At 41.7% G+C, this 20323-nt stretch overlaps 1 protein-coding gene across 1 annotated transcript in view; it reads right to left on the reverse strand.

The window, feature by feature from the left end:
- Positions 1 to 4951: 4951 nt before the first annotated feature.
- Positions 4952 to 20323, reverse strand: part of LOC306783651 (collagen alpha-3(VI) chain-like) — an 84240-nt gene continuing 68868 nt past the window's right edge. The window contains exons 15-45 of the mRNA XM_079277371.1: positions 20020 to 20073; positions 19730 to 19801; positions 19608 to 19634; positions 19470 to 19514; positions 19232 to 19285; positions 19064 to 19126; positions 18534 to 18599; positions 18353 to 18406; positions 18225 to 18260; positions 18072 to 18134; positions 17746 to 17808; positions 17437 to 17499; positions 17051 to 17113; positions 16537 to 16587; positions 16079 to 16114; positions 15917 to 15979; positions 15581 to 15643; positions 15063 to 15095; positions 14907 to 14943; positions 14758 to 14769; positions 14165 to 14658; positions 13933 to 14035; positions 12792 to 13493; positions 12546 to 12648; positions 12402 to 12448; positions 11896 to 12156; positions 11304 to 11390; positions 9936 to 10121; positions 8912 to 8971; positions 7663 to 7848; positions 4952 to 6669 (exon numbers count right to left, since the gene is read on the reverse strand). Coding sequence (XP_079133497.1) covers positions 6629 to 6669; positions 7663 to 7848; positions 8912 to 8971; positions 9936 to 10121; positions 11304 to 11390; positions 11896 to 12156; positions 12402 to 12448; positions 12546 to 12648; positions 12792 to 13493; positions 13933 to 14035; positions 14165 to 14658; positions 14758 to 14769; positions 14907 to 14943; positions 15063 to 15095; positions 15581 to 15643; positions 15917 to 15979; positions 16079 to 16114; positions 16537 to 16587; positions 17051 to 17113; positions 17437 to 17499; positions 17746 to 17808; positions 18072 to 18134; positions 18225 to 18260; positions 18353 to 18406; positions 18534 to 18599; positions 19064 to 19126; positions 19232 to 19285; positions 19470 to 19514; positions 19608 to 19634; positions 19730 to 19801; positions 20020 to 20073 — 3288 coding nt within the window. The 3' untranslated portion in view covers positions 4952 to 6628. The remainder of the gene's footprint in view (positions 6670 to 7662; positions 7849 to 8911; positions 8972 to 9935; positions 10122 to 11303; positions 11391 to 11895; positions 12157 to 12401; positions 12449 to 12545; positions 12649 to 12791; positions 13494 to 13932; positions 14036 to 14164; positions 14659 to 14757; positions 14770 to 14906; positions 14944 to 15062; positions 15096 to 15580; positions 15644 to 15916; positions 15980 to 16078; positions 16115 to 16536; positions 16588 to 17050; positions 17114 to 17436; positions 17500 to 17745; positions 17809 to 18071; positions 18135 to 18224; positions 18261 to 18352; positions 18407 to 18533; positions 18600 to 19063; positions 19127 to 19231; positions 19286 to 19469; positions 19515 to 19607; positions 19635 to 19729; positions 19802 to 20019; positions 20074 to 20323) is intronic.

Below are 20323 nucleotides of genomic sequence, written 5' to 3' on the forward strand. Positions count from 1 at the left end.
TGACATTTGCTCCTTCTGTTCTCTCAGATCTCTCTGTCCTTTTGTGGTCGACATTTAACTTGGCAACATTCACCGGTCCAGGGAGATTTGCAGACTGTATGCTCAGCATCCAGCCTGACCATGAATGGGCAACAGCTGACCAGCACATGTGGGATGCCACTGCAAAGAGAGTCAAGGGAGACAACGGGAGAGGGAAGAGATGCTGGTGGTTTCTGCTGTGACTCAGGAGCTGCAGATAGCGGGAGCGCCTTTTACAGCTCTGCTGCTCAATGTGAAAGTCATTACAGGCCCCAGATGTTTATGGCTGTTGTGGACAGATGCAGAGCCAGCAGTGTGAGTCATCAATGGGACGGCTGCATGTGTGCTGCTACAGCAGTAAAAACCCCGTCTTGTTCTTTTGGCCACATGGAGCATAAAACCACCAGGGATATAACAGAGCTCCCACGCTCATTGTTTAAAACTTGCCAAGTCATCATTTGGAAAGTAGTCGACCAAACCGCGGCTATGATCTTTCCCGGGAGGAAGACTTTGGCTTCAAGGCCCCATTAAATGATCTTTTCCATGGGTTTCCTATCATCAAAACACAGTGGAGATAACACTTATTATCATCATCTTCAAAAACAAGTCATGCACAAGAAACCAATGCTGTTTGGTTTTCTCCAAATTGTTCAGAAAAAACATGCTTTTCAACAATTTCTTTGAACAGTTGAAGTCTGTGGCACAACTTTCCTTCAGCAACGTTCACACTGGCACACTCCCATGGCCCCGGATGAATCAGCGTCCTGCGGAGGAAATGCCCACACAGCCACTGGTTTGGTAAAGGCACCATATGGTGAAACCAAAGGAGCCTGTTCAGTGGATTGGAAGCGATGAGAGCCCCCGTTTTACCTGTTAGGCTCCTGGTAACACAATGCTGTGACAGAGGGAATAAGAGGATGCTGCACATGAATACATGAGGTTGATATTGTTCCTGTTTGTGAGTTAGATAGAAAGAAACAATGTTAAATGTTGAGCTTATCGAGTTCTACAGTCACAGATTCAAATGCAAGTTATGGTGAAAAAAATATCGATAGAATTTTCAACAAAAAGTGTGCATATCAACAGTCTTTGTTTACAATCAGGGCATGCTTCTTTATCTATCAAAGACCCAAATCAAAATATCCACTGGGAAATCGACAGTGAAGACTCTGAGCGGAGTTCACATCTAGAACAATGTACATAATCACTAGACTACCCCCAGGGGCTTATTATGTGAGACCATGCATACTAATCGAATGGTCCAGATTATCCTCAACTGCCCAGACAGTGGATCCGATACATTCCTGTAACATTAGAATGTCTTACATGTTGAGAAAAAGAGAAAATCACCCAGAGAAAGGAATGCTGCCTTTTTAAAATAATACAATAAAGTCTCAAACAGAGGAAGAAAGCACTGAAAGGGCAGCATACATGAGTTGGGATAGAAAAGAGAGGAGAGAACATGTTCTTTATGACCCATTCATCACTTTACGGAAACCAAGATACGGCTTTGCTCTGTTTGACGGTGTTGCGGTTATTTGTTTGAATTCATGTGCTGCTGGGTGGTTGCATGATGGAAGAGAGAGAGGGTGGTTTGGCATGTGCTGAATGCCTCGGCAGTGTTCCACAGGGAGCTCCTGTTAGTCGCTCTCTGCTCATTGTGGAAACTCTGACACTGAACTGCCAGTTGCTGGGGCCTCTGTTTTTCTGTTAAACGTGGAAGACTGGCAGAATCCTTTTTTAATGCTTTTAAATCCTAGCCCCGCGTGCATGTGAGTGCATGTGAGTGCGAGTGTCCCGCTGGCTAGCTAATGGCTGCCACTCTGCCCTGCGATCATACAGCGGTTACCGCCAATGACGCGGTCCCGACCGACGGGGTCGTCATGGAAAAAACACTCACCCTTCGGTATATGACATCATTAGATAGATGTTAATACGGATGCTGTGTCAGCAGCATTCTACTGTAGTAGCGGCTCAAGGTGGAGCTACTTTATATTCAACATGTTGTTCCTCTCAACAGCGCATTACGTGGTGTTGACAGTCAATTAGGATCCTTTATCGTGGTGGACAAATGAACTCCCATGTTCAGTAGAAATATGTTTGAATCAAAATGAATGTGTCATTTATTCTAATCTCATAACAAAAAAGTTCCCTCTTTGCTTTTTGTGAAAACAATAGGATGTTATTGCTACTTTGGGCCAGAAACATTTAAATGCAACCAGCGTTTTGGAGGGAAACTGTGAACAACATCTCACACTGCTTTTTTTGTAAGGCGCTTTGTAATGTATTTCCTAATCTGAAAACGTGTTTTTTATGTAAAATCTTAATTTAAAAAGAATCAAGTGACTTTATTTGTCAGATAAATGTAGTGGAGTAAAGAGAACAATATTTGAAATGTAGTGGAGTAGAACCATAAAGTAGCAAAATGGAAGTGAATCAAGTAAAGTATCTAATATTGTACCATATGTACACTGTTAGAATCTTTAACACATCTGTCATAAAGTACAACTTCCCACCCACAGAGAAAGAGACAGCACATGGAGGCTCACCACTAATAGTTGCTTTCAGTTTGGGTTTTAGATTTGAATACTTGTTTCTCTAGTGATATGTCATAATCATGCTTACAAGATTGTAATCTTTGCGATGTGGTACATGGAAACATTCCCACATTAACTAAAGGCTCGAGCAGCAAATTATGCAAAGCCAAAATGCCCGAATCAGAGCGGGAGATTCTTCGCGGACCACAACCACTAATGCACAGTGATTGGAGATCTGTGTGTGGTAGTCAGCAAGATGTTTCATCCACTTGTCACAGTTGATAATACAGACATGACATGTGGAGCCCTGAACATCTCATCTTAAGACCGTGGACGTTATAATGCTGCTATAACAGCCTCCACTCTTCTGGTTTGGAACCGGGCTCGCGAGGTAAAACACTGATGTTGGTTGATGAGGCTTCGCTCGCAGTCAGTCTTCACGGTTCCAAGCTGAAATGTCTCAGCTGTGGCTCAGGAGGTGGAGAGGTTTGAAAAATAGCTTCAAATGCAAAACGAAATGTATATATAGCTTAGAGAGTCATCACAACATTATTTAAGCAAAAAGGTTTGAACTCCTCTTTCCAAATGTCAGACTGTTCCATGTTTGGAAAAAGTGGTGGGCCGTGGTGTGATATGACGTGATGAGAGAATACTGAGGTGAAGTGGAGAGTATGAGAGGAAATCAGGGGACTTTATTCAAACAATGAGATCTTTGACATCTGGATGCTTTGCCGGGGTTCACGAGAGAACACATCCCCAGGCCTTTCATATTCACTGACCACATACCTCATCATCTCCTCTCCAGACGGTGACAAAGCCGGCAGTTCTCACTTCTTTACTTTGTTTGCTTGTAGATGATTTCGGTCTCTCAAGGCACATCTATATCCTTCCATATACAAGACTCCTCTCTTGATTAACATCTCCAAATTCTTAACCAATCATGTGAACACAGTTCCCTTAGTGGGAGTTAAAAAAAAGAAAGGTGTGCTTCGCCCCTTTAACGTTGCTTCTGTTGTCTAAATATTGGTCATCTGTGAATGAAGTTTATTGCACAACAGCTCTTTACTATTTAATAAGTAAGATCCCGTTTAAAGCTGGAACTTGGAGTTTCTCAGTCATTTGGCAGCAGCATTATGGGTAATAAACTTAGAGATGTTTCACTTTACAAGTTAAATATTGACCAAACACATCATGAGTATTGGTTTCTGCAGCTAGACCGTTTGGTGAGGGAGGAGGTTCAGGTGCTGCCGGGCCCTGGAGGACCCACGTTCCTGGGCCATGAAGTTCAGAGGATCCAGGCAGCATGTGCGACGGGAACAAGACCTTCCTCTGGGAGCGCAGTGTCACCAAGTCACAGGTGGCAGCAATGAACACTTGGAGTGACAAACGGGGTCATAATGGAACAATATAAAACATTCTAAATCGTGACGTTACGTTTTTTCCACTGCAGACATTTTGACACAACACATGAAGGATGGTTGAATTCCACTTAGCTCCTCCAGTATCCGGCTCCTGGTATTGTGCATGCTGACTGACTGTCGCCATGTCGTGGTTTACAGGGACACTTGAAGAGCATCATTCATGTTTATGGTGACACCTGACCTTTTCCTATGATGACAAATCAAAATGCCTTCTGTGAAAAAAACATTTCATATAATAAAGATGAATGGAATCGCAGTCAGCGGCTTGTGAAGTGTCTCTTTCTATCACATGGAAAATGTTGGCTGGGAATACTCTGCTCACAGGGAAATGTGACTTTATCAGATAGTCTCGTCAATCAGGAGATGGTTTGTGAATCAAATCTCAGAGGAGTATGAAAGGAATGACCCATGAGGATCACTACTGCTCTTGTCTTTTGCCCAAATGGCTGATACCCGCTTGAGTAAAGCCTATCTGCCGTGAGAAACCCTTTCATTTTACTGCAGCGGCGTCTGACAGTCTGCTCTGCACGGTTCTGGTTCTCCAGTGCCTCCCTTCCCTCCAGCGGGCCCAGCAATACGGCCTGGTCTTCCAACAGCGTGGTGTTGGCTCCCAGCGGAGCAGTGAGGGCGAGGGCCTCTGCTCCTGGCCAGAGGAGGAACCGGCAGCAGCGCAGCGGGATCTGGGTCTGTACGTGGGGGCCGCACTGGAGTCTGAGCTAAAAGAGCTTCTGGTGAAATCGCTTCGTCCGATGTCACTGGGAATTGAACCTGACAACAGGCGTGAAGAATAATGATTTAGAAATAGCCAATCTTCTCGCTGATGGTCTCATTTGCTGATGTAAATTATACAGAGGCATCAGTATTACACTGAGATTGTTTCATAAAGTGTTGTGGAATATTTCTATGAATAGTCGGGAGAAGAGTGTCAAAGTGTTATCAAATCAATGTCAAATGAAACAGAGTCTGGATGAACGATCAAAGTTGTAATAGTCAATTTATTTGCTTGCAAGCAAAGAGAACACAGTCTCACAGACACATCACCGTCATCTGCAAGAGGTGCTCTGACGACACAGTTAACTGCATGGACATTTATACTAAGCTAGCATGCTGTTACCTTGGTTTGCAAACAAGAATAAACAAAAGAAGACAGAAGATAATAAAAGATGTCAAGGCAGATGTTTTTCTTTGAAGCATAGTGTCCTGTCTTTCCGATAACCTGAAGGCTCTTTTACGGCCTGTTTACAAATCCCTTTGTTATCAGTTTGCCCCACAATAAACCATGGATACATCCAGTCAGGTGCGTCCTTTGATGTCACTGTGACCTGGTCAAAGAGTTAAGTCACAGTATGCAGAGACGGAATAAACCTGTGAATCATCACACATCATATATGCCTGCAGAGGGTCATGCTCTTCAGCTGATGCCCATCAAGGGAAATACCGCAATCATGACCCCTGTGTGTGTCCCCGTCTTTAAAGACAGAAACAATGCACAGGAACAAACAGATAACAAGATAAACAAGGTTTAGTGCCTGCACTTCTAAAACTTACATTCTTTAACCCTAAAGCAGTAGACTGACATATTTTCCCATAACATAAAGGTTTAAATATTGATAAGGGGATTCATCTACAAAAGTAAGTTTGGTAACATTGGACCAACAATCAACTGTCAATATTTAACTCACTGAACAGACACTTGCATATATGTGAGCGCTAATATGTCAGCCGCTCCGCTTTTCAAGCTCATCATAAATCAGCTGGAAGACTAAAGGCAGTAAAATAATCCTGTAAAATAATTATAATAATTAATAATTATTATAATAATAATAATTATTATTAATAATATATATTTACATTATTGTCTGTAACTGTTTCTTGTGTTTAGGTCTTCATTCAAAACAAGAAAGAAAATGATGAGTTGCTGATGTATATTAGAAAGTCTAAATTGTGTTTGTTTACCCCGGTACCCAGATGAAACACACATTCAGTAAAAACAAATGAAATAAAAAAATGTGAAAGCCTGACGAGTACATTCCATTTCTCAACAGCTGTAACTTTAATGTTTGAGTCAGTGGATCCAGAAGTGCACTTAACATTACATGAATGTTTGGTCATTGTCATTATAAAACCATAAACCACCATACAAGACTTGTGGAAACATTGCTGTGGATTCTGTGACTGTAAAATAGTGAAGTAATGATTCCACAGGGATCAAGTGTGTTTCAAAACAATATGAATCAATAAAAGTCAATGTTGCTATGTGAATGTGAAATGGAAAATACCCAATATAAAAGAAAGATGACTGCATTGAATAATGCCAGTCCTGCTTGTACTGATGTGTTGCTTATCTCTGGCCAAGATATTCATATATGTTTCTTACTTAATTACAAAACTGTATGCACTGAACAACTGCCTTGGTAAAACAAACATACTATGTAGCACCAGAAGGTTAAAACTAATCATGCAGCAAATCGTGTTGCATTCCTTCTTGTTGTAAAAAAGGACTACTTCAAGAATTTCGGGGATAAAGTCCATTTTGTTGTGGAATCCAGTGCAGCCACCATTGCTTTGTTATTACATCCTTACAGTATGGCCATTTTGGATGATTCTCCTCAGAATCCCCTAAACAGAGAGGCGAGCCGGCCATGCTTTGTCCTATGTTCTTATTGCAGCGATGACTCCTTGGTTGAGGGGTGCTGGTGATGAATGGAAAAGAAACACACGGTTAGCCATTAAACAAAGAGACTTCTTTACGTGGTAACATTATACCTCCAACACATTTTCACTGTTGAATGACTCAAACGATCTTTTTATTTTTCATTGGACTGAGTTGCTTAAACTTGATGTCGTCTTTGATGCATTTGATCTCATTGCTTTTTTTAAAGTCTTTATTTTGAAGTATTCACATCCTTTGCTTATGCAGTACACTGTAAATGATTCTTGTTGTTTTCGCAGTAATGTAACTGTATTCTCTACAGTTTCTCACCGTAGAAGCTAAAGGTCACTGTACGTTTGTAATGCTGACTGACAACCACAAACCTCCATCTTCACATGACAGACTGCCCTTCATTTCACAGCAATATTTTGTATTTTTGTAAGTTTTGACATCAGAGTTCAGAAACGTTTCCTTGCGACAGACTGAAGGAGGTTTAATGGATACGGCTCCAGTAGGAACGTAGCTTTGGTTTTATCAAATCACTCGCTAGTTTCTGCTTACCAGGAACCTGCTTGATCACCTTTGAATGTTTGCATGTCACCTTAATCTGAGCAGGCAGTCTTTTTGATTTGATTTTGACTGGTTTTGCTGTTTTCTTTCGTCCACCAGGTGGCATCAGTAAGGCCCACTAAAACTAATGGCATACAAGCCTATTTATACATTACCTGTTATTTACTTGTGTTTTGATCTAGAACCTTAATCTGAGAAGTAACTAAAGCTCTCAAATGAATGTAATGAAGTATATAGTAGCAGGAAACAGAAATAATCAAGTCAAGTAAAAGTACCTCAACTTTGAGTAACTATTCAATTATTTCCCAGCAGTGTGAACTCACTAATGGGAGACTCTGCGTCACAACTTAGTCTTCCCGATGGAATGTGGAGAACTATTTAACTCGGCTTAAACTGAGATACTACGTCTTTTGAGAAGAACTGATCAGTGATAATGAGAGGTTACTAGAATCCAAACATGTACCTCGTTTTCCGCAAGCCTTAACACACTGCTGATGCGTGTCGAAGCGGTTCTGGTTCCCACCGCAGCCTCCATACCAGAAGCGCGTGCAGCTCTTGCTGGAGGCATCGAAGTGCCACTTGAGGACAAATTTGGCACAAGTGCCTTCCTCTTTGGGAAGCTGGCAAATGTCCACGGCTGGAGAGTCCGCTGTGAGAGAAATAACAATCAACGAAAGTATGAGAACACCAACTAATTGTTCACTGAATTTGACTTTCGCAAATTTTTCATATAAATCGCTCACTGTGTGTTACTTTTAATCCTTGAAGGAACCTGTTTTTCTCATGCATCTACAGTGAACGGAGAAGTGTAATCCTCGTCTCATTTATCGTTGTATCCTCACTATTTCCCATACATACATCCATACACATGCATATTCACCAAAACCATACTATTTAAAACACTTCCGCCACTACCTCTCATGTCGCGAGTCCGTACGAGTAAGGCTGTTATGCTGTTGTTAAAGTTGGACCCATATATTTCAATTCCTTCAGGATTTATTCTTTTCCCCGTGAAGGCTTTCTGACCTTCAGGTAACACAGGCTGAGTAATGGCAAATGGTCATGTTATGGGTGAAGTATTAAATATAAACAACACTATGTGGTGCAATCAGCGGTAAATATACTATTACCATTATACGTAATAACTTGTGATGAAGAGATGATGGCAGCGTTTTGCCAGTGACCTGTTTGTGTTGTGGAATGGAAATCGATATAATGCTCGTAAATGTTTCTCAAGAAGGAACAAAGCACTTCCATCAAAGCTGACTTTTGTTCTTTCATAATCACGAACAACAGTGTATTTGGTTTGGAATCAACTTTGTATTACTGCCATTATCTTGTGCCCATTAACTCCAACGCTTAGGCAGTACCAAGAACTTGAAAGCAGCTCTGAATGAGGACTGCTGCCAAAAAAACAACAGCAAAGAAGGCTTTCCATTCATTTTGTTTAGCTCCTGTGACAAAAGCACAACCTTCTCAGTTCCAAGGCTTGGCTTTGCGATTGTTCCGTCAGTTATTTAGACCCTCTGACGGTCAGTGGAGGAGGTTGGTGGGTTTCCAGTGCATACAAAGGATGTATTGTTCAGTCAATTGAGCACAGTTTGTGAATCAAAGTCAGTTATGTCTTCAAAACGGGGAAGGAACAGTCATATAATACTCTTGGCCGACAGAAAGCTAGTCAAGTTATTCAGTGAGTGTAGATGAGATCTCACCAGGAGCCGGGAGGATCTCCACCTGTTCAACCTGCTGCACCTTTGGCTGAGGCTCTGGCACTGGAAACATGAAAGCATGAATGTGGTTTAAGCTTTAAGAAACAGACTTTTCACCAGCTGGAAAACTATCAAGAGGATTTTCAACACGCTGCAATGTGGATTTAAATGACCAAAGATTGCTCAACTGTAATCCTCATCTGTAACGAAATATGCACAGTTTGCTTTACTTTTCCTACTTTAATTTCCCAGCACACTTATACTTCAGGATAAAGATGCAATCCACATTTTCCCAATACTTGATGTGATAAGTGAAGGTTTTTACGAAAATGAAGGAGTAAAATTCCTTAATCTTACATGCTCAGCCTTGCTCCCTTAATCATTTAACGTTGATTTTTGAAACAATGGGTCTTTTCAAAGCACGTGTCTCAATTTAGCCAACACACATGGATTTGTTTCACTTGAAAGGCAAACTGTTGCTCGTAGATTTGATCAACTATAGCTAGCCAGCAGAAGCTAATGCCAAAGCTGCAGCTTTGTAAGTTGGTTGAAAATATGCATGTGTTAGCTACATACATGATAACGTGGTAAAAGACGTGTGAGCATCCTCACCAACTGGTGAGCCATGTGGGAGGCACGAAAACAAAGGAACAGAACTGTTTGTGTACTGACAACTACAGCCAGTTATCGTCGATATAAATAAAAATTGAAATGCTATTTCTGTCTTACATAATCGTTGGATGGTTAAAAAGCTGACTGTAGAAAAACACGGCAGGTAGTGGCTTGCTTTGAGGTTTCAATTGTTAAAACAGTTTGCTTCACTTTTACAAGAGAAAAGGTTTCGAGGATGCGGAAGAACTGATGAGTTTGTCAAATTGTACAGTTTATTCTTTCCCCCTTTGTTTTTCTTTTAGCGAACAGTCTTTGAATCTGGACTTGAATTTCATACTATGCTGCATTATATCACGCCATCACACCAGGCGGCGGCACATTCCCCTCAGAGGGCCTGGCACTGACGACAACTTACCTGACCTCGTGCAGTTTTTCAAGCAGAGGGCCTCAGTGTCGAACCTATTGTCATTGCCTCCACAACCTCCATACCAGAACCGGGTACAGATCTGGTTCTTTCTGTCAAAGAACCACTTAGCCTGATAGTCTTTGCACGGCATTCCAGGGTCATAGTCAAGTGAGCATGGGTCTGCAAATGCATTGACTAGAACATGCAAAAAGAAAAAGAACAACAGCAGTGATGGACGACAGACAGAGAGAGAAGATGAGTTTGTGTCAAGATTAAATGAACAACTATATGAGGTACGACTGAAACAGGTCTAATGGAGTCAAACGAGTCTTAGAGCTGAAATAGTTCATTCATCAAAGAGAACAGCATTCAAAATGGCACAACATCCTTCAGAGGGATCAGGCTACTGGCATTATTAGGAGTGTGGACGTTCAGAAATTAGGCAGTCAGTGGAAAGAAAGAGGTTGGAGTGTAGGTTTTCATTGGTGAATTAGAAAGTTAGTTATAACTACAGCTACTGTTATGTTAGTTCATTTCAGTTATAAGATCTACATGGCTGTGTTGTCCATGCAAGTGACCAATCCCATAAATCGACCCAGAAATATGTCATCACAGCTATTTATGATAAAAACAATCCACCGGCTGAATTGTCTGTTAATTCCTTTCTGGGACAGTGTTGTGTGAACTGCAGGGTGCTCACACTGGGTTATCAAAGTGGAGCACTCCCTGACAACTTTTTAAATATGAAGACAGCATTACCGCCCTTATAATCACAAATGAATGATACTCGTGAAGCTGATGAAGCTGGCCTCCTCAAAGACCCTCCTGGATTTTCGGCCTGTATATGTTCTCATATCCCAGTTATGCCTCAAATGTTCTGTCTTCTAAGAAGCAGCAGCTGTAAGGCTTCACTCCTAAAACACACACACACTCTGTAAATTCTCTTCATGGCTTCTGTTTTCCCCACTAACAGGAGGCATTTTTCTCCAAAGTGACGTGGCACCTTTTCTTGAATGACTCACACGATATCTTGGCATGTAGACCTACCAGGGAGTTGATTAATAGGCCCCTTGTGGAGTGTTTGAGTTGAAATATTGCTGCATTACAGCATCTCACTTTTTTGCATTTATGTTCTTTCAATTAAAACATCAGGGATTATTTATATGACTCAGCCGAGGAAACTGCCAAATACAAACAAACCATGAACATAACTGCATCAGGCACATACAGAGTAAATATTGAATGGATTTGTGCTGAAAGTTCAAAGACTGCTAAATAACAAGGTATGCAGGTTAAAAATGACAGAATACAGGTCAGAAGAAAAAAAAACACGATGTACACTCCAACAGGCACGCATGTGTATGTGCGATCACTCACCAGTTTCTGGTTTGTCCAGTGGTTTGGTCTTTACAGCCCTGGGGCTGTGGTTGGCTAGCTTGTGCTCTGGCTTGAGATCTGCTGCTTCTGTCAGTGAAACCATCAGTGAAACCATCAGTCATGGAACAGTTTTAGCTTCGCTTAGCTTTCGTTTATCTATTTGCATCTAATTCAATTCAATTCAATTTATTTTTGTATCGCCCAAAGTCACAAATTACAAATTTGCCTCAGAGGGCTTTACAATATGTACACATTTGACATCCTCATGTCCCGGGACCCTCACATCAGAACAGGAAAAACTCCCCAAAAAAACCTTTTAACGGGGAGGAAAGAGGAAGAAACCTGTGGGAGAGCAATAGAGGAGGGATCCCTCTCCCAGGATGGATCTAACCCCCCAACCCCCCCCCTCAAAACAAACAAGAAGAGAGATTTACACAAAAAGTTAGCAAAAAGCTGCAAAGCAAGTTTCTATATTACTATCTGGTGGAGCTGTAGTAGGCTATATCAGCTTCTTGTGTGTTATGGGGCATGGGAAATTGCTGTTTGTGACAAAGAAAAAAACACACTTTCGTAGATGCGTTTATGGACTTACTGGTAGTCATGATGCCTTTGCGGGTGGAGACAGTTTGACCATCTGCAGTGTGGGCGGTGACCACAGCATGGTATGTTTGGGCACTCTCTAAGTTGTCCACGGAAAGCTCTGTGCCCGACACGTTGGTCTTCAGCACCAGAGCGTGGTCATGCAACCGCGTCACCACAACCTCAAAGTAGACGAAGAGCTTGAGGTCTGGGCTGGTCCAACGCAACTGCAAGCTGCTGGATGTGACGTTAGAGACGTGCAGCTCATCTGCATCTGGGGGGGGGGGGGTAAAGCAGTGTCAAGGCAGGACGATGCACAGTAAAATCACTTGTTGACACTTTGCAGAAAAGTGCAGTTGGATCGTAGCTGTTGTGGATGAATATCAGTGTGACTACGATAATGCAATTTTTCGTGTCGAGTCCTGATTTTAGAGGTGATTTTTCAACATGGCTAGCATTTAGCTATGAAGAAAAACAGTAACAACCCATCCACACTTACTTTAGTACATCCACACTTACCTTTGTGCTTTCTTTGATGAACTGCTTGGTGGTTTTCATGATGTTTCCTATAAATGTACCAATAAATAGCAAATGAAACCATCAATGTTCCCAACTAATTTACAGAAACCAGTGACTTGGCTTAAAATATCAATAATAACTTACTCCTGTTGTTGTGATGATGCAAAGGGGTTTTTAAGTGGTTGGTCACTCTGGAACCACTTGCAGTTTTTGGAGACTTCAGGAGACATGTAGAAAGCATTTTCAACTGAAAAGAAAGATAACATAGAACACAGGATGTCAGGTTTAGCGAATGCAATAACTGGCATCAAGCCTAAACAAGTAAGTATGAAAGTGTTTGCAAAAAGGCAATCCAACCGATCGATTGAAAGGTATCCAGCTTGGACTTACTGCTGATATACTTTGGCAAAAGCTGGCCGAAGTTCTGGATGTGTTTGTCGTAAAAGTGTGAGACGCTGTCCAGCCTCTTGAAGAAGACATCTGACGGCTCACTGGCCATGCGTGACAAGACACGGGCATCTCCAGCACTCAACTTCTGACCCACACCCACGATGACCAGGAAGTAGCCTCTGCACTTGATCTCAGTGGCAATATGCACCAGCTGCTGCTCTTCTTCTTCCACACTCCCTGTCACAAACAGCATCAGCACTTTCCTGTCACGGTGGAGAGGCGCCTTCTCAAACACCTGCTGCACTGTCGATTCGATAGCCGCTGCCAGTGCCCGGCCACCCTCTAACTGCGGTGTCTTCTCCAGCAGGAATTTGACAAAGTCCTGAGCTGAGTGGTGCTCGGTCAAACCAATATCCACATGGATGGGGGAGCCAGTTTTGTTGTGGATGAACCCGTAAGGTGCTTGCTGGATCACGGACACCCTGGCGTGGTTAACGGATGATGTGGGATTTGACGACACTTGGAGCTGCTCCACGATGTGCGCGATGTAACGCTTAATCTCAGTAAAGACTGTTGGGTAGGTAGACTCAGAGCTGTCGATGACGAAAGCCATGTCGATGTCCACGTCTGTGGTGGAAGACCTCCGATCTCGACTGGCCGATGGGGGAACATAGTCACACATTTGGTCCGGAGAGCAGATGTCTGAAAAAGGAAAACACATAATGCATTCTTACTTTCATTGCTACAGGAAGGTAATGCATTTCTAAGTATTAAAAATGTATTGGGATTCTGTTTAAGCGAGTGTAGTACCCTGGGATTTGTTTTGTACAATGGTGATGCCCCACAAGGTTAAAATATTCTATGATTGGAGATAACCTTTCAGCGTTGTATCTGTGTTTACTGTGTTTTAAATATTTACACGGGATAAAATAACAAAGAATGCAAAAAAAGGAAATAAAACAACTGTTGCTTGTGTGAAACAACACATCTGGTTTAAAATCTGATCAAGTCAATCTTTAAAAAAGGGTATTTTTCAGTGAAAATGTGAAAGAAATTGTACAATATAATCATGATAATATTAATAAAAACAATGAGACCAAACTGTGGTGATATTATTAGTGCATAAACAGAGAACTCTTACCTAGGCAGACATGGCAGTTCATCACCTTCTGAATGACTGAGTTGTACTGTGCACTTCCAGCGTTGGGAAGGACAATCACTTGGGCCAGTGCTGTGTTGTTGACCTGGTACACGAAAAATATTGAAATACAATGCACACTGTAATTTTCTTCTCTGGAAACAGACACTGTGCATGTGCCTTACAAACAGATGTACTGCTAGTTCCCCTATGAGATATAGGTTTGTGGGTTTACCTGCAGTGCTCTGCTGAGAGCTCTGTCCTCGCGAGGGACCAGGAACAGAGTGGCGATTCCAGCGTCATGGAGGCGAAGAGCTGCATTGGTAACTGCTCGTGCCTGACCGATTGTTCCGCCGACAAGGAAGATGGCCACCTTCCTCATCAGAAAGCCGCTGCGCACTCTCTTAAAGGTGTTCTGGGCCACAAAGGTCATGGCCGTGTCCAAGCTGCGCTGCTTGCGGGTTTGCAGGGTCTGCAGGCCCTCGATGCGCTGCAGCAGGGCACGTTTCTTGATTGCATCAGCGAACCGGACTTCAGTGGTCACTTCGTTGTTGTACAGGGTTAAAGCAACACGGGCTCCTCTTGGACAGTTACTCTCGCTGATGGTGATGTCTCGGACTAGGCGCAGCACTGTGTCACGCATATTGTTGAAGGCCGGGCGACCGACACCTTCAGAGGCATCCAGGGCAAAGGCCAGCTCAGTGGGGTAGAGCGGGCATTCCTGCTGACCTAATGGTGTACACATAGAGCATTTTGTTCTCTGTAGAGTAGTGCGTACAGTACAAAATCATCTGTTATTATTTGAATAAAACGATTTTTTGCACTTACCATAACAGCAAGCTGGTAGAAAGAAAGGAGAAACAACACAGTGAGACATTATTGTGTTACTGTACACAACACATGAATATCATTGCTTATTGTTGTTGTCGCGGAACAGCATTATTGGTACTTGTTGTCATACTTATTATTATACTTACGACAGTTTTCTCTGATCTTCTTAACGAGGTCACATTGCTGAGGACAAGCAGACATTTGGAGAAACATGTTGAAAGATTTTGATCACAGGCACCAGCGATGACTTTTGCTCTGATCATTCAATACAATTTTAAACAATTTAATACACAAGCACATACCACAACTCCTGGTCCTCTCGGTCCTTTCTGACCCTATGGGGACAAAATCAGTTGTGTTGTAACAGCTGGACTTCACCGAGAATAAAAATCTATTTCTTTTTCATACTTGTTTACATAACACCATTATTTCTGAGAAATAACGCTAAGAACTTAACAAAAATGACATTGTGTAGTGTAAACAGTGTGTTACAGTGTCTCTTTTTTCGGGTATTTTGTACTTTTATTTGACAGTGTGGAGAGAGACAGGAAATGTGGGGTGGGAGAGTAGGGCGTGACATGCAGCTATTGATCTGCCCAACCGGGAATCGACCAGGGTTGTTGCTGCTCAGGGCAGCCTAACCATCAGGCCACCCACATCATGAGTTTGAGTGATGGGACTCAATGAGAAAACTCAATCTAAAGCAGACCACTATAGATAGTGTATATTGTAAATCAAAACTACAAATATTCTGCATCGGTGGCATGTCATCTGAGTTTACTCAGCTTATAAGCGAAGGGTAGAATTGTACGTTGCTTACATATGGCCCAGGATATCCAAAGTCTCCATTCTGTCCGGGTGTGCCAATATTCCCTGAGACGCCCTGTAAAGAAAAAGGAGAAAAATAATTCACTTTTAAAGCCATTCAACTGTCAACAGTTCAAAAAGGAGCTTGACTTCAAAATACGTATGCTTGTAGACCGCATACAAAAAATCTGAAACAAAACTTCCAAACCAGTCCTCTACTGTATCACACAAAACATGTGTCCAGTGAGGCTTAGTGTTGGAGGATTTTGCCAAGTGATACCCTAAAGGTGTGTTACGTTTACATTATACGCTCATTTTGGCCAAATCTAAGGAGGGTCTGAAAACGTACCCTCTGTCCAGGATTCCCTCTGCGTCCAGGTCCGCCCTTGGTGCCGGAGTCGCCACCTGCTCCCTGAAATGATGGAAGGACAGAGAATGCAAATAACCGGAATGTACTATAATTTCAGACTTCTGATGAAAGTTCACTTCCGGTGTCAAAATGTTCTATTACCTTTGGTCCTTGGAATCCTGGGAAGCCCTCATCACCCTGAAGAGGAAAATGCATTAACACTATTATAATACATTAAACAGTATTATTTGTGTCATTCTTGTCCCATTGAATAAGTGTATAACTGCATTTATCTTGACATTTGTAATAGTGGTTCACTGAGAATTGCATCTTTACATGGGCCAGAGCCACGGAATTCTTTTGTGGCGTTCAGGCCCACAGAAGGAATGTACTGTAGGTGTGTATAGGTAAAGACTTTATACGCCTTAATCGACAATGGGAGTTGGTCTAACAGCTATCCAACTCCCTCTTATCATCATTCTTTTTATTTCTGTTTGTGATTTTAACATTCTCTTAATTCGATTTCTAAAATATCCCTGGATATTTGAGGCTAAATCAAATTTTAAGGTTAACTTAAATCAAATTACCGTGCACGCTACTAGAGGTCAGAATTCACTTGCCTTTCTTCCTGGAGGCCCTTCGATGCCAAACCCATCTCTACCATCTTCACCCTAGAAAGCGAACAAGAACAAAACATGCAAAACCAATTGGTTCTCTTTGTAAAGTGCACTGAAATCAACTGCATACATGCTTCGTAGTTAAAAGGACCCCCCCCCCCCCCTTCTCCGCTCCCCTTTATCCTCACAGAGCAGCATTGTTACGTGATACTATGTAATGTTATGGTACATTCAAGACAAGGAATAAAATCCTTCTCAGCAACAACCCAAATTCCTTAATTAAGAACACAGTGCATACACTTTCAGATATAAAAGACACAGCAGCTTTAAATCACACATTTGATGATTATCTAACTGTCTACTGTATTTAAAATATAGACCATTGGTTCCATAAACAACACGACCAACCATGTGAGTCTGATATCTTTTGAGGATGGAAATTTCTTATTTTGCTCTTTTTCACCAGTTTTATGTTATGGTACCGGTACATGCAAAGTAGATGCGGTTTCATTCTTACAGACTCTCCACGGGGACCAAGAGGTCCAATAACACCCTTGGGTCCTGACTCTCCTGGTTCACCCTGCAAAGGCAAAGAGATAACCAGATACAGAGAATGAGACAGAGACTGAAAGATGAATACAAAGACTGTCAAGTCATCAAATTAAGAGTGAGATATTTCTTTAAGCTATCAGGGCACTTTCTATTGATTTAATTAAGCAATTTAATTAAATTAAGCAACTAAGCACAGCCTTCATGTTTTCTTATCCTCATTTGTTGGCTCAAATAGACTACACGTTTGTCCAGTATTGTGAGAGAGCTAGGCTTAGGCCAGTGTGCTTATTAATATAACAAGTCTGTTATGGAAGAACATAAGCCACGCCAGATCATTTTCCCACTCAATACCTTGCGACCAAGAACTCCTCTTCTACCCTTATCTCCACCGAGACCTGGACTACCTCCGGGACCCTAGGAAACAAAACATTAGTCACATGATTTTCAGTCAGTTCAGAGAGTGTGCCATTGCAGTTGCGAAGTGTGGTCGACACAAGTTATTGCTTATTTGTGAAATAATATTTTATTATATTCTGCTCTGTGTGCTCTTTTAGGCATTTTGCCATTTAAAACTGATGCTGGTTGTAAATGTGAGCCATAAATATATATGACTTGACATAGCAAAATATTTTCTTTAATAAAATAAACAGGTACACTCACTCTGGGTCCAGGGTTTCCATCTTCTCCTCTGGGTCCTGGTGCACCGTTTGGTCCATGTGGTCCCTTAAAAATGACAAACCAAACATCGATGATGCACCAGTTTCTTGCATGTCAGAGTTGGACTACCAACCGTCAAGTAAAGAATGAACACACATCTCTAGATATATACATCAGTCACAGTTCAGTCAAAACAATTTGTTGTATTGCTGATGCTGCCATGAAAAGTATTAATGGTAATGACAACAACCACGATAAAACATGCTTTGGCAAGTGCATTTGTAGATTGAATAATCTGCCAATTGCCGTGAAAAGAATGACAAACTTACTCTTGATCCTCCTATACCAGCTTCTCCCTGAACACCATCAGCTCCTGGCTTTCCGGGATTACCCTTCATGAGCGCAGCAAAATGTTATTGCCATGACAAGAGTTACTGCAATACGAATTAAACAATGTATGTTATCACCAAAAAGGGACTTACAGCCTGTCCAGGCGGGCCTCTTCTGCCAGCAGCTCCCTAATGAAGTGGGAGCAGAAATCTTGATTAACAAAAAAGAGTGGCAAGTCAGTATTTAGCAAAGACAATGAAGATGTGGTAAGATTGTTTACCCCTCTTCCGAGTTCACCGGGGCCTCCCTCCTGTCCATCCTCACCAGACCCTCCCTGTCATGTCAGAGCAGATATCACAATAAAACAAATGCATACAAACACAACCAACCATGTCATGTTGAAAAATGCATTGGCAGGATTGTTTTTCTATCACAATACAATGTGTGAAGGGGGACATTACCGCTGGACCAGCATCACCGGAGTCTCCTTTAGGTCCTGCGCGGCCGTTGTCTTTTCCACTTGTACCCTATCAGACAGATATTCCTTTTTCAATTTTCAACTACATTCAAACACTCTAAAACACAGACCAAGAACATGCTCCTATGTCTACAAACTGCCTGGGACAACAACGGCATGCTGAGGGAGGGATGCACATACTAAATGATCAGACACCACAATCTGTTACTGCTGGCCACTGTTAGGAGCCCAGCTCAACGGCATAAAGATAGTGGCCAATAAGGAACGGATGAATATAACTTCATGACTCAATCCAAGCTGGTCTGGGAATTCTTAACAGGTTATTAGTCTTTTTGACTCTACGTTCATGTACTGTGTGTGCATGCAAACACATATACAAACAATCGAGTAATGCACATAATATTCCTCAATAATCTGCCCAAATCAGTTCAATAATAATGTTTTCATTGTTTGTTTTATTGATTCAGACATGACGATGTAAATGGCACTATACCCAGTTTCCATAATACTCACAGGGTCTCCTCTGATTCCCATTTCTCCTCTGTCTCCTCCTTGTCCTTTGGTACCTTTGGGACCCTAAAAGCAGTAAATATGCTTAGCGAGCATTTATCAGCACGAACCATTTTAGATTTTTAAAGAAAAAAAGCTTTTCGAAAGCTAAAATTGCATCTAGCCACTCACTCTCCAGCCAGGGTTTCCGCTCTCTCCCGAGGGTCCAGCCACTCCACTTTTACCCTGAAAACATACAGCAGATGCCAATTAAACACCACAATCATGCATCAACCAGTTCACACACATGTGTTTGCCACATGAACTCATTGGTGGCACACAGCTTAAGACGAGCAGCAACCATGTATGATTCTGTTTGATTTGTTACATATTAAAGAAATGGACTTAAAATCTAATAACACACACTTACGTCTTCACCATTGATTCCATCAAGTCCAATTTCTCCAAAGTCTCCCTGCAACACAGGGATTAGCGGTTGGTTAATCAGTAGCCTTTTTTATTTGATCTACTCATGGAGACTTTGAAGAAAGTAAGAAAAAATACTCACCTTTTCTCCTGAGTACCCACGAGAACCCTGAACAAAAGAAAAACATTGTGTCACACCACTGTATTAAATAAATCAAAAAACTAAAATAAGTTGAACGTTACAGTGCATGTTAAAACCTTTACCTTGACACCTCTTTGTCCAGGACATCCCTGGAAACCCTGAGTTCCATTCACACCAGGAGGACCTCGCTCTCCCTGTCATTACAGGACAATAAAACAGACAATGAAATACTGTGACAAAATATAGGAGGGATGCAATATGAAGGAACATGAAGTGGTGGGGAAAATAAACATTGAAAGTGGTCACTGTACATCTTGAAATCAAAAAATATGGTTAAACATCAGTTATAGATCATGACAGTTTACAGCAGGTGTCTGAAAGTTTCTCATGTAAGAAAGACCCTCAAACTTACAGGTCCACCCTCATCTCCAGGATGTCCTTGGCTTCCTGGAGATCCTGGAGCACCCTGAAAGACAAAGTTTATTTGTATAGCACATTTCAACAACAAGGTAATTCAAAGTGCTTCACATAAAACCATTAAAAGCATCAAAACACAAGGCAAAAGAAAAGGAGATTTCAAAAACAATTAAAAAACAGTGTAAGAAATAAAATGCAGTAGTAAAATGCAGAAATGCAGGAAATTGATTAATATATTAATTGAACGTGGTTCAATTAAAGGCAGCAGCAAACAGAAAGGTCTTCAATCTTGACAAAAC

Source organism: Melanostigma gelatinosum (assembly GCF_949748355.1).
Source record: "Melanostigma gelatinosum genome assembly, chromosome: 10".
Lineage (NCBI taxonomy): Eukaryota > Metazoa > Chordata > Actinopteri > Perciformes > Zoarcidae > Melanostigma > Melanostigma gelatinosum.